The sequence below is a fragment of the Sander lucioperca genome, chromosome 2 (assembly GCF_008315115.2).
Source record: "Sander lucioperca isolate FBNREF2018 chromosome 2, SLUC_FBN_1.2, whole genome shotgun sequence".
Lineage (NCBI taxonomy): Eukaryota > Metazoa > Chordata > Actinopteri > Perciformes > Percidae > Sander > Sander lucioperca.
This window is the reverse complement of record NC_050174.1, coordinates 4241540-4254497: the sequence shown is the minus strand read 5'-3', so window position 1 is coordinate 4254497 and position 12958 is coordinate 4241540. Positions and strand designations below refer to the sequence as shown.

General features: G+C 38.5%; 1 protein-coding gene across 1 annotated transcript; it reads left to right on the top strand.

Moving 5' to 3' along the window:
• Positions 1 to 4694: 4694 nt before the first annotated feature.
• Positions 4695 to 11065, top strand: zgc:114041 (uncharacterized protein LOC574425 homolog). The gene is made up of 5 exons (XM_031305525.2): positions 4695 to 4748; positions 7152 to 7387; positions 7472 to 7615; positions 9450 to 10232; positions 10744 to 11065. Exons 2-5 carry the CDS (start codon positions 7189 to 7191, stop codon positions 10938 to 10940), a joined length of 1323 nt encoding a protein of 440 aa, XP_031161385.2. The 5' UTR covers positions 4695 to 4748; positions 7152 to 7188; the 3' UTR covers positions 10941 to 11065.
• The last annotated feature ends 1893 nt before the right edge of the window (positions 11066 to 12958 follow it).

Here is a 12958-nt window from a genome sequence, read left to right as displayed (position 1 = left end):
AATTTGAGGTACTTGAGAATTTCCATTTTCTGCTACTTTATAGTTCTACTCCACTACATCTCAGAGGCAAATATTGTACGTTTTACTCCACTACATTATCTGACTGCTTTAGTTACTTTACAGATTACAGTTTTTCATCCCCTTTCCTGTCCAGTGAAAACCATGTATCTCCAAATGTGTTGATTTTGAATGTTTGTGATAAACTGAGGGATGAGGTGTTCCTTTATGTGTTGAGAAAATTCTCATACTTCTGAAGCTAAATAAACTATTTGAAAAAACCCTGGGGGCTGTTTTTCTGACACCATGAATAGTTGACTTTTAAGAAATACGTGGTTTGCACAGGACAGCGATGCCATAAATATATGATGATCTCATACAATAGGATGCATTTCTGTAGATTAACTACCCAACAGTATATGAAGGAGTTAAATTGGCACAACTTTTAACATCTACAGCAGTAAAATACAACATACACAACATTTATAAGTGCATTTTGCGGATAATACTTTTACTTAAGTTAGGTTGTGAATGCAGGACTTTTACTTTCACAGGGTGGTATATTAGTATATGTAAAGGATGTGAATACTTCCACCACTTCCAAAACCTCAAACAAAATACTGTTGAAATTACATGAATCACAAAGAACAAAATATACAGAATTTGTCTTAATTAGAAACACATTTTCTTCAAGTCTCTCAATACACACTGAAATCTGAAGCAAGATTGATGATAAAGACTAGAGAATGTAGTGTGTAAAGATAAGTATGTGTATCAGTGCATCTTACAAGAAGAAGTTGATCATAAAGATAACACAAATTGAACTAGCTAGCTCCATACAGTCTATGGATTTAACACAGACGTCGGTTTACACCCGCCCTGCTTAAATGTATTTTAGCATGTCTGTGGTTTTACTCATTTTAAGACTGTTGTCCAGTAAGTTGAGTCTGGCCACCTCAAAAGTCTGCAATGTGCAATATGTACTAAACACACCTCATTATGTAACTGCAGTAATTGAGACCATAGTTTTGAGGGGGGCATGAAGGGCTTTCCACCAAATGTCTTAACGTCGCTTTTACAGTAGAAGTCAAATGTCCCTGGAGGTAATTTGGTTCATGGACAGTTGAATAGTCGAACGTTTAAATAATACAAGAAAAATTAACAATAAATATAATAGCTACTTTAAAAAATGTAAAAAAATAAAATGAAAATGTATTCACTAGCTACAGTGCCATACCTAGCTAAGTACTGGCATATTTACTGTATTGTACTAAGTACAATACTGGGGTACTTCCAATTTATTTAATGTTACTTTATACTACTACACTAAATTTCAGTGCAAAAGTATTGCACTTTTGTACTCTGGCTGGCCTTATTCCACCTAAGGAAAAGAAATAAAACTGATGAAAAGTCCAAATATATATATCAAAATGATGATTTTTCTATGTCTAAAATGTGAGATAGTAAATTAAAAGTTTGACTTTCTTAGTCAAATTTAAGGAACAGTAAGTAAAAATTGTTATATATCGAATTATTCAATTTTTTAATTAAAAAGTCTACAATTTGTGGCCGGGTTGCTCAGTGGGTAGAGCAGGCGCACATATACTTGGAGGTTTATGCCTCAACGCAGAGTTCCAGGGTTTGAATCCGACCTGTGACGATTTCCTGCATGTCTTCCTCCTCTCTCTCTCTCCCTTTTCTCACCTAGCTGTCTTGTCAAATAAAGGCAGAAAAGCCCAAAAAATAATCAAAAAAAAAAATAAGTCTACAATTTTGACTTACTATAAGTATTTTTATTTTTCCTGGTGAAAATGTACTTCCACAGCTTTGCAGATTCAAGCTTCCAAAGACAACCCAGCTTAAAAGGAAAACGTACAGCCTGATCTCTTTACAAAAGGATCTTTGCCTTTTAATTTTTTACAAAATTATGAATTCACTTATTCTCCCTTGTGAAAATCCAGCCATATGCACAGACATTTATGGAAATGAACCCACTGTAATAATTCAAAATCAATTAAATGTGCAGTAAGCAATGCTGCGCGAAGATTGAACTCAACTGCCAAACAAATACAAACTTATGGAACTATTTTTGTGTCTTTAATTCTTAGCAAAACTTCTCAAGTATCAAACAAAAATCACTAACTCAAACAAAACAATTGTCACCTCAAAAGGTAAAACTTACAAACAAAACATTTGTTAGTTGTAAACTATTGGTCTTTTATTTGTTTGATAGTATGTCCTTTTATTTACAGTTCCCCCTGATTATTTCTCAATGATCAGTCTTTTGCTCTATCACGTTTTGAGATACAATGGACTTAGAAACTACAAGTACACAAATAAAACTAAAAAAAGATTATTGTAAGTGTTAATTGAGTATCTCAGTAAAATGTGATCAGTACATACTCTATCAGTTGCAACCCTGGCTGTTTGAAGCCTTTGCACACGTAGTGTTTCCTCCACAGAGAGACCGAAGGCTCCTCTCCCTCTGCTGTGACCACGGCCTCTTGGTTGGTCTGCCTGCTGCCTCATGTGAGCTGTGATAGAAAATTATAACAAACTTCCTTACACAAATCAAATGGTAACAAAGTTATTTTTTGACAACTGCGGCTTCTTAGCTCGGGTGATTTACAATAAAAATAATTCACTTTTAAGTAGCCATTAGCAAATGTTTAAGATTAAAAAAACACTATGAACACTTCCCTTCTGCTGACCTGCTTGCAAATGCGACGGAAGACATGTTATTAGAGTTAGGATAGTCTTTGTCATAACTAGGAAAGTACAGATGAACATTCTTGTCTAATGTATATATGCAAAATATGATAGGGTTATCACACTTGGCTCAACTTCACAGGTACTCTCCCCTGCACCATCTTTAGGCCTGCAGCGTCACTCTCCTTTCTCTCTCTCTCTCTCCTACGAGGCACCTCTCCTAGGGCATGGGTCTGAGTTGAGTGGTTTCTGCGGGTTATCTTCTTGGCTGTAAATGTAGCTATCATTACTGAGTTTGTTTTTATGCTATGCTATAATAAAGCACATAACTAAAGATGAACCATAATCAGTGGTAACATTGCATATTTACGTGTCTGTCATTGTCTAGATAGAATACATTATATTCACAGCTAGCATTGTGTATGATCTATTGTATTATCAGACCAATAGCAACCACAACAATTTGTAGTTAGCTGAATCATAATTTGTCATAATAGACCATATACTGACCTACCTGGGACCATAGACAGTATGCCTGGGACAGCATCGTAGATCTGCTTGTGTGCTGAAGGTCCCACAATGCTTCATTGTTCTACAGAGAGAAGAAGATAATTAATCTGCAGCTCCATTGATTCCCATAGCAAATTTGCTATTTTAATTTTTTTTTTAATTTTGTATGTATTTTTTTTAACAAAGGCTGTCATGGCATGCACTTATTTCGTTATCTAACCGGAAATTAAAACGCGCGCACACACACACACACACACACACACACACACACACACACACACACACACACACACGGTTGTTTCACTATCTTTGTGGGGACCCGTCATTGACATAATGCATTCCCTAGCCCCTTACCCTAACCTTAACCATCACAACTAAATGCCTAACCTTAACCCTTACCCTCACCCTAACCATAACCTAATTCTAACCCTAATCCTAAAACCAAGTCTTAACCCTCAAACAGCCCTTTAACCTTGTGGGGTCCAGCATTTTGGGCCCCACAAGTCTGTGCAGACCCCACAAGTATACTGTATCCCCCGGTTTTTGGACCTAAATGTCAGACATGATCTAATTAACACAATAAGCTGCAGAGTACATTCGTGAATACAACAAACATCAGCATTGTTTTAACTTTTTTAAACTCAACACTTAACACAACGAAACAACAAACGTCTAGTGACCATGCTAGCAACGTACATCACAGACAATATATATGATCACTTTATGATGATAACTTACACTTTATTAATCTTGTAGGAATCCGCTGTTTAGAGTGGTCTTTGTGTCCTCCAACGTCTCTAATGTTGCTAGCTGCACTGAACGTCAGGGCACTGAGGGCAGGCCATGCACTGAGCTGTCAGTCAAACGTACTTGTGGCCGGGTTAGTTCAGTGGGTAGAGCAGGCCCACATATACGGAGAGGTTTATGCCTCAAACGACGCAGAGGTCCAGGGTTCGAATCTGACTTTTGACGATTTCCTGCATGTCTTCCCCCTCTCACCCATAGATATCTATGCTCTCACCTAGCTGTCCTATCAAAAGAAAGGCGGAAAAGCCAAAAAAAGTATCTTTAAAAAAAGTACATTGGCTAGTACTCCTAGCCAATGGGGACGCACGACGCACCCCTGTAAGACCCGCCCACGCGAGAGGTGTGAGTTGGAAATGCAAACGAGAAAGCTGGGAGCGCAAATGAGAGAGCAAAAGACTGATCATTGAGAAAGAAGCGGGGGGGAACTGTAAACGAAAGGACATACTATCAAACAAATAAAAGACCAATAGTTTACGACTACACAAATGTTTTATTTGCAAGTTTTAAGTTTTAGGCTACCTTTAAGATGACAATTTGTTTTGAGTTAGTGTTTTTTGTTCAATACTTAATTAATTTATGACACAAAAATAATCAAACCGCCACCCCTTCAGAAGCGCCGCCCCCAAGACTCACGGACTGGCCGGCCGGCACAGTATGCCTACAGCCCCCCCAGCAGCAACACAAATGTTGAGGACGCCAGGAGTTGGATCGTAGCAGAAAGAAAGGTGAGCTTAAAATTTCATTTTTCTATTTTGTTTTAAACTTGGTGAGTAGGCTACTATAGGAGGCTACATTGCCATACGGTTGTATAGTTAGCTATGTTTGTTTTTTGATTAAACTGCTAAAAAGCCTTGTACAACAATATAGGCAGTTACCCTACTTAAATTGTTCCCTTGTGTTTTCTTGTTAGCCGAGGTTTTGAGGCTGTAGGCCTAGGCTACTTTATGATGCTGTTGTATTGGTCTGGTGTTTGAACTATCTTATACTCAATGGTTATATGTATAAAGGAGCAAAAACATTAGAAAATTCCACAAAAATAGGAGTTATTATTGCTGAACTTGTTTGTTTGATTGATTGATTCCCCCCATTTTCCAGTGGGGGAAGTTACTAAGTACAATTTTGAGGTAGGCCTACATTATTTAACTACTTCCTTTTTATGATACTTCTTTAGAGGGAAACATTGCACTTTTTACTCCACTAAAATTATCTGAAAGCTACAGTCACAGGGCTTTACTTGTACACTACATTAAATAAAACATGTGATGTTCTTGTAAAATACAATGTACCAGTAGTTCCCACTACAGTAGTACTGCAGAACCAGTCCCTACCCTGGTATTACTGAGTTAGGCCTATTTGCTGATAATAGGCTACTTTACATTTTTTACATTGTGCCATTGGTACCTTTTAAGTAAAATATCGGAGTATCCTATTTCGAAAGTAGCCTACAGCCTCAAAACCTTGGCTAACAAGAAAACAAACGCAAGGGAACTGAATTACTGATATTTCTGTATTGAACTTGTGAATTTTCACAAGTTCACGAGAGGTTGGTATTTATCTCGTGAACACCTTTACACAATCACACATTAAAAAGTACTATAAAAATATTTTATATTCCGAATACAATGTTGTCAGTGTGTTAATGTTGGATTCATACGCGGAGTTTGCGGGGGGCAGGGGGAGCACTGCCCCCCCCCTGGCGGCTGAAGCGGGTAATTGCATTGTTTCATGGCATGACCAGATATTTTATAAATATTTTAAATAACACAAAACAACTAAATGGTGGTAGGTAATACATCTGATTTCTTATAGGCCTACTGCTTTAGTAAAAAAAATATTTTTTCAGGGCTCTGGCTCTCATCTGAGACTATTGTCGACGCATATGCAGGACGCAAAAAACGAAAATTAGGCTACTGTTGCACTAGTCTGGACATCTTACCGTGCCAACGTTGTAATAAAGGTTTACTAAATGCCATGTATATAAATTTGCTGTCAAATTACTAATTGATTGCGGGTTTTGTGTAGATTTGGACTTTTATACGTTGTTATTCCACATTGTTTAAAACGGCGAGGTGGATAGCTGTGGATTACTTTTTGTTGTGTCATTGGATTACGGCAAAATATGGATCTTTTTTCTCAACGTGTCTTTATGTTTTATGGTGTGACTGCGCTTGGTTTTTGCGTCTGGAGAGACATCTCAACAGAATGTACGTCCAACACTGATTGTTCACCGTTACATTTTAGTTGAATTTAAGCGTCTCTCTATTGCATTCCAAGACAGACGTGCCGCGATTGGATTTCATAAGGGCGAATTGTTAAATTGGTATAATGTAACTTAAAATCTTCTTTAAAAATAAACATATATGTTAATTTAGCATGTTTGTTTTGTCGATATGTGCACGTGCTGTGTTCCCCAAGTGGTAGGCCAGGTCTCAGCTACTACAATGAGTTTTTTTTTTTTTTTTGCCCCCCCTGGCTCGAATGCCAAACTCCGCCTATGGTTGGATTCCCGACCCGACTCTTAGCAAACAGGCGATTGTGCCTGCTTTAGAAAGTTAACTAGTCGCAAGTTTGCGGTAAAATGCAGTTGGGTTGTCGAGGTAAAAACATTATATCTAGCATCTGTGAATCAAATAAACGTATAATAAAAAATGTTATGTCATTTTTACTCTTGCACTGAATGTTTGCTGCTTCAATCCAGATGAGTAGCCTATTGAAAAGTATTTTCCGCAACTGAAAAAGGCACGTGTTGAGGATGAACCAGAGGTATCAGTCTGAAACAGAGCTGAACAGTCCGACCAGTGTAATTAGTTATGTTATTAATTTGTTTACAATATTTTCAGGCTTCAACCAGTGAAGGACAGGGTCAGGGAGAGAGAGAGAGAGAGAGAGAGAGAGAGAGAGAGAGAGAGAGAGAGATTTGTTAGGCATTGAAATAGGAGAGGAGGACAGCATCCAACAGCGTGTCCTCTTCAGTTTTTGAGGAGGACACGCCCCCCCCCTCCCCCCGCCATAAATTGCTTTCTATTCTGTGGGAAACACTGCGGTATCTATGTGAATTTTGCATGGTCATTTTCATGAGCCTTGCCTACCCTGGAGCTTTATCACTTTGTTGCATGACAACCTTTCAGCGCAGGCAGGAGAGCAGCCTGCAGAGTAGCAGTGAAGATGATGTCCAGCAGGACACCTCCGGACGGGGGGTACGGCTGGGTGGTGGTCATGTCGGCCTTTTTCATCATGGGTCTCACTGCTGCCGTCCTCAAGAACTTCGGCCTCTTCTTCCTGGACATCCAGAGTCACTTTGGAGTTCTGACCAGCACCACCTCATTGGTCACCTCTACTACAATCGCCATTTTTCACCTGGGAGGTAAATATATGGTTTTCAGCTTGAAGTTCTTAGTTGTTTTCAACTCAAGATTGTTTTATTTAGTGTTTTCATTATCTCTTTCAGCCCCAGTGGCCAGTGTGCTGACCTTACAGTTTTCTCAGCGAGTGGTCATCATAGTCGGCGGTCTGCTATCTGCCTCCGGGATGTTGCTGGCGTCTCTGGACCTCAGTCTGCCCTGGCTCTACCTCACCATGGGCATCCTGCAAGGTAGCACTCTCAGGACATAGTGTGAACCCCAAGAAGCATTGATGCTCTTTTCACTTACTTTGTTTGGTCAGTTTTAGTTTGAGGAATACCACATTAAAATAGCCACCTAGTTACACACTTGTGGTGCTTTAAAGGGATAGTTCAGATTTGTGGGGTTGTATGAGGTAGGCCTACTTATCCATAATCCGTTACCTTCTTTAGATGGTGGTCGACATGCCCCGTTTGAAGAAACAGGACAGGCACGGAAGTTAAGAAATGTAGGCTACTGCTGTGGATGGTGGCAGCAGCTTAACGAATTTTAGCCACCTAAAAAAAACATTGCTAGTTTAATTGAATACTGTATTTAGAATATATTTATCGCTTTACCTTGCCATCAGACAGTCCTGTTTGAGTTTACGTGGGGAGGAATTGTAATCTTTATTTATACTCTTGTCAAAGCCACCAGACTCCATTGACAAAAACCCCCCCGCAATTTTACCTCACAGGACACCAAAACAGGGCTGTCTGACGGCAAGGTAACGTGGTAAAAATATTCTAATTATAGCGTACACTTTAACTGATATTGATTTCTTCAGGTGGGCCTTCTTAGGTGGAAAAAAATGTTTTGCTGCAGCCACAGTAGTACATTGGGTAGCTTCCGTGTCAGGGCTCCTGCCTTCTTCTCCAAACTGGGGGCATGCCGACCAACAGCCATCTATGGATAAGTACCTCATACAACCCCTCTTCAAAAAATCAGAATTATCCCTTTAACCTTTAACTGCAGTAGTATGCAACTTTGGGGTCAGGACCCCTCGAAGGGCTTTCAGGATAAGAAGAAAAAAAAACTGGAGTGCTCAGAAGTTCAAATAAATCATTAAGGTGCTTTTTTGGAAAGGAACACAAAAGAGAAAAAAGGTCTAAGGCCATATTCTTGCTTTATTTAAATGGCTATTTCATATCAAAATCTCAGTACATTGAAAATAGAACTGGGTAACAACCCAAGCGTAGCTGCACAAACGCCCTTCTCTAGAGTGTGAAGAAGTCCGCTTGTGCCGCTATACGCGTAAAGGTATTTGCTGTATTTTTGCACACTTGTAAATAAAGAAAGGGGTATTGTATGGTCTATAGGGGGGAAAGGAAACCATATTGAGTGATTCAGGTCTTTTCCCGATGATAGTGAGCTAGAAGGCAGTGATCAGTGAATCATTTTTCAGAGGCAGTTGTATAGCTTTCACCAGCCAACACACAGAAAACCATATATTGTTGGCACTAATACAGTAGACGATTTATTACAGAAGGAGAGGCCAGAAGATTTTGGTTCAATAAATATATGTTTTTTTAAATACAGAAATATTTCATAAAGAGACAAGGAGCTAATACAACTCCTCTAATGCATATCAGAAAATTAATCAGCAACAATTTTAAGAACTTAAGTTAGTTAGTTTCATTTCTTTTTAAGCATAAATGCTTAGAATGCCCTGCTTCCAGCCTCCTGAAATGATATAATATCAATTGAACTGAAAATATTTAGGGTTTTTTAACTGTTGGACTGATACAATTTGATGACGACAGCTTGGTCTCTGGGAAAAGTGTGACAGGAATTCTTTTCTGAGATTTTCTGAGAGTTTATAGACAAAACAATTAAGCAATTAATTGAGAAAATAATAACTGACAACGAAAATAATTGTTAGTTGCAGCCCTAATGCATATGTTGCTTGTTCACACATATTAATTCTTCTACAGAAATGGTGGGTAGGTGGTTAGAAGGTGACCACTTGTTTGGTTAATACATTATCAGACCTCAGTCATCCAAAAATAAATTAGATGGTTAAAGGTTTCCATCTTCTGTTTCCAGGAACAGGCATTTGCCTCTCGTGGATCCCTGCTAACAGCATGGTGAGCCACTACTTTGTAAGGTGGCGTCCCATCGCCTATGCCATTGCCAGCTCTGGGGAGTGTGTCTTTGCCGTCTTGTTCAGCCCCTTCTTCCAGTGGCTAATTGAGACGTACGGCTGGCAGGGTGCCTTGCTTATCATCGGAGGCCTTCAGCTCAACCTTTGTGTCTGCGGTGCTCTCATGAGACCCCTGGAGGCAATCCAGAGCCCGTTACAGAAAACCAAATACACTCTAGAAGGCGATGCTGCTGTGCTTCCACCAAAGAGGAAGGTTATCTTCCAGTTCTCCCTGATGAGAAAACCTGAACTACTCCTCTACATCCTGTTTGCCATCTTCGCAGCGGCAGGGTTTTTCATCCCACCTCTCTTTCTAGTGCCCTTCGCAAACAGTTTAGGGATGGGTAAGTACTGGCCAGCCTTCACCCTATCTATCCTGGCATTAGCAGACATGGTGGGGAGGCTGCTCTGCGGGTGGATGGCCAATATGAAGCTGGTGAGGAACCTGCAGCTGCTTACCATCGTGGTCACTCTGCTCGGGGTGGTGCTCCTGCTGCTGCCCATAAGCCACAACTACTGGACCCTCGTGGTCTTTGCCTCGCTCTACGGCTTCCTGTTTGGCTGCGTGGTGGCCATTCACGTCACCTCCATCGTGGACATTGTAACCCTGGAGGGATTTGACAGTGGACTGGGGCTTTTTATGCTTTTCAGGAGCGTCGGTGGATTCATCGGTCCACCTGCTGCAGGTGAACAGTCTATGTTTAGATTGTCAGGTAGAAAAGAAAATATGGCAGACTGAATATGCAGCCACAGTTGAATGAGTTAATGTTGTCATGCAAGCTAGACCTGCCAGTGTTCATGGTAAGTAGTCTTTTTAGCTCCAAGGGCAATAAGAAAAATGGACCTAATTCTTCATTGTCTGATTGTGATTTGTCAACTGGATATCTTATAGCCATGGTAGCGGTGTGAAATTATGATGGGTGGTGTCGCTCTGGAATATCACACCATAAGTAATTCATTTAAAAAAAAAAGTCATAGTATAGTGTGCCATAATAAATCATAGTATAGTATGCCATAAAAAAAATATAAAATTCATAGTATAGAATGCCGTTAAAAATCCATAAAAGTCATACAGTAGTATAGTATGTCAGATAGATTTTATAATAAATTGATAAAGTATATCATACTGTTCATTTATTCATCAGCCCTGGCACACTGTGATCTTCTGTTTGTTGTTGTTCTGTGTTTCTTGTGCAGGCTGGCTGGTGGACCAGACAAACGACTACAGCGCTGCCTTCTACCTCTCAGGCGTCTGCTTCATATTATCAACAGTGTTTGTTGCCCTGGTCGACCACCTTGTTCAAAGGAGAACACTAATGGAGGCTGAAGTTCATCAGGCGATCATCCAGGACGACTCAGAAGCAGGAAAAGTCAAGTGGGACTCTGTTCCATGAGGATGTTTACCTTTTTATGAGCCTGGTTTATGTCATTAACCGTGTCAGTCCCAGCAGAATCTGGGAAATTACTTGAAATATCTTTACTAAATAACATGAATTGCTAAAGTAAGATAGATAAATCATACACAATTACTTATAATAATACATTTTATTTATAAAAAGCTTTTCAGGGTACTCAGATAATTTACACAGGTTCAAATTATTATAGAAAATAGCACACTATAACACATTAAAAGCTATTCTGAAAACTTTTGATCATGTAGCTAGATTTTGAGATAATTAGCCTACTGTGGTCTATACTAAGGGCTAATGTACAAAAATACTATTAAAAGACTTAAACCAGTGTTTTTTAAAGTCTGAGACTGTGAGCTTCCCCTCAGGCAAAGAGATGTTCAATCTCAAAACGGCACGTTTCCTGGGAACGGTGTGCAACAGCTTAAGTTATGTTTTTTCTCGTTTGGTGGGTGTGTCTCTCGATTATTGGCTGTGTTCCAGGTGATACCCAATCAGTAGAGACGTGTCTGTAAACCCGTGGTAATAAAAAGACACTTGCGCACACAACAGGATGTCCAACGCACCCTGTTTCAGTTTAAAAAAACGTCACTTGCTTAGCCTTTCTCAATTTTTGGATGCCTATGGGATCATGATAATGTTATTTGAACCCAAAGACACTGAACAGTTGAGCCAAGAATAACATTTATTTATTAAGAAAATTCATTATTTTTCTTAATCTGTAGGAGTCGCTGAAATATACAGTATTTCTCTCTTTTGACTCGTGAGCTGTGTATCCCCGCTTCACAACAGCAGTGTGTACATGTTGGAGAAAAAAAACTTGTCACACTAATACTACTGAACAAATTCAAGTACTGCCCGGGGTGAGAACCCCCCCCCCCCCCAACCCTTTATTCCCTCTGCTATTAAGCAGCCTTAAGCCTTAGATGCATAAGCAGAACGGAATGAAACAATCACTGAAGCAATTGGCATTTACATTGGCATATTATATTACATTTATACACATTTATTTTATTTTAATTTTTTTATTTCATAGCATAAGAGCGATTTATGCAACAAATACTTTATTATTTGATGTTATTAGAGTACAAACACACCTTACAAAGCTATTGTGAACTAAATATCATTGTTGAGTATTATAATAAAATATTTTATTAAATTCAGGTGAAATTACCTGGTAAATCATTCTTTTCTCTAAAATCCATACTGATTTTTCATTATATGGCTGTTAAGTTGGCATTCAATTTCATCCTAGGTGGTATTAAAAGGTCTTAAAAAGTCTTAAATTTAACTTGAAGAATCCTGGGGGTACCCTGTAACGTTTTGTCTCTTTATGGTATCTTGTTTATGTTACCAGTTCTTGCAAATAAAAATACAAGATTTAAAAAAAAATCACTGCACAGAATTAATGTGTGTTCAACACACACTTGAATTAATTTTCATCAATATAATTTGCCTTATCTGCCTTTTACTTTCACAAAGCTAAATGCATATCTCAAATGGCTCTCAACTCTCAGGAGCTCCTCACTGCAATAAAAGTTTTTAAAAAAGTCGTAGTCTAGTATTCAATAAAAAATGTAAAAAAGTCATATTATAGTATTTAATAAATTTCATTAAAAAGTCATAGCATAGTATTTCATAAAATGTCTATCATAGTATGTCACAAAAAAGAAAAAGAAAAATCATAGTGTAGTTTGTCCTTAAAATGTCATAAAAAGTCAAAGTATAGCATGACATAAAAAGTCATAGTATAGTAGTTCATAATAAATGTCAAAGTCATATAATAGTATTTCATAAATTTCATAAAAAAGTCATAGTATAGTATGTCATAAAAAAAGTCATGTATGTCATAGTATAGTGTGTCTTTGAAATTTCATTAAAAGTCATGGTATAGCATTTCACAAAAATGTAAGAAAAAAAAAGTCGTAGCATATTTCATAAAATGTCAGTCATAGTATGTCACAAAAAAGGTTTTTAAAAAAGTCATAGTATAGTTTTTCATG

What these genes read in the sequence shown, in the direction of transcription:
- zgc:114041 (XM_031305525.2), top strand. Translation starts at nt 7,189, where the DNA reads ATGATGTCCAGCAGGACACCTCCGGACGGGGGGTACGGCTGGGTGGTG. An exon ending in CGCCATTTTTCACCTGGGAG is followed by an intron (nt 7,388 to 7,471) that starts GTAAATATATGG and finishes TATCTCTTTCAG; the next exon opens with CCCCAGTGGCCAGTGTGCTG. An exon ending in CATCGGTCCACCTGCTGCAG is followed by an intron (nt 10,233 to 10,743) that starts GTGAACAGTCTA and finishes TTTCTTGTGCAG; the next exon opens with GCTGGCTGGTGGACCAGACA.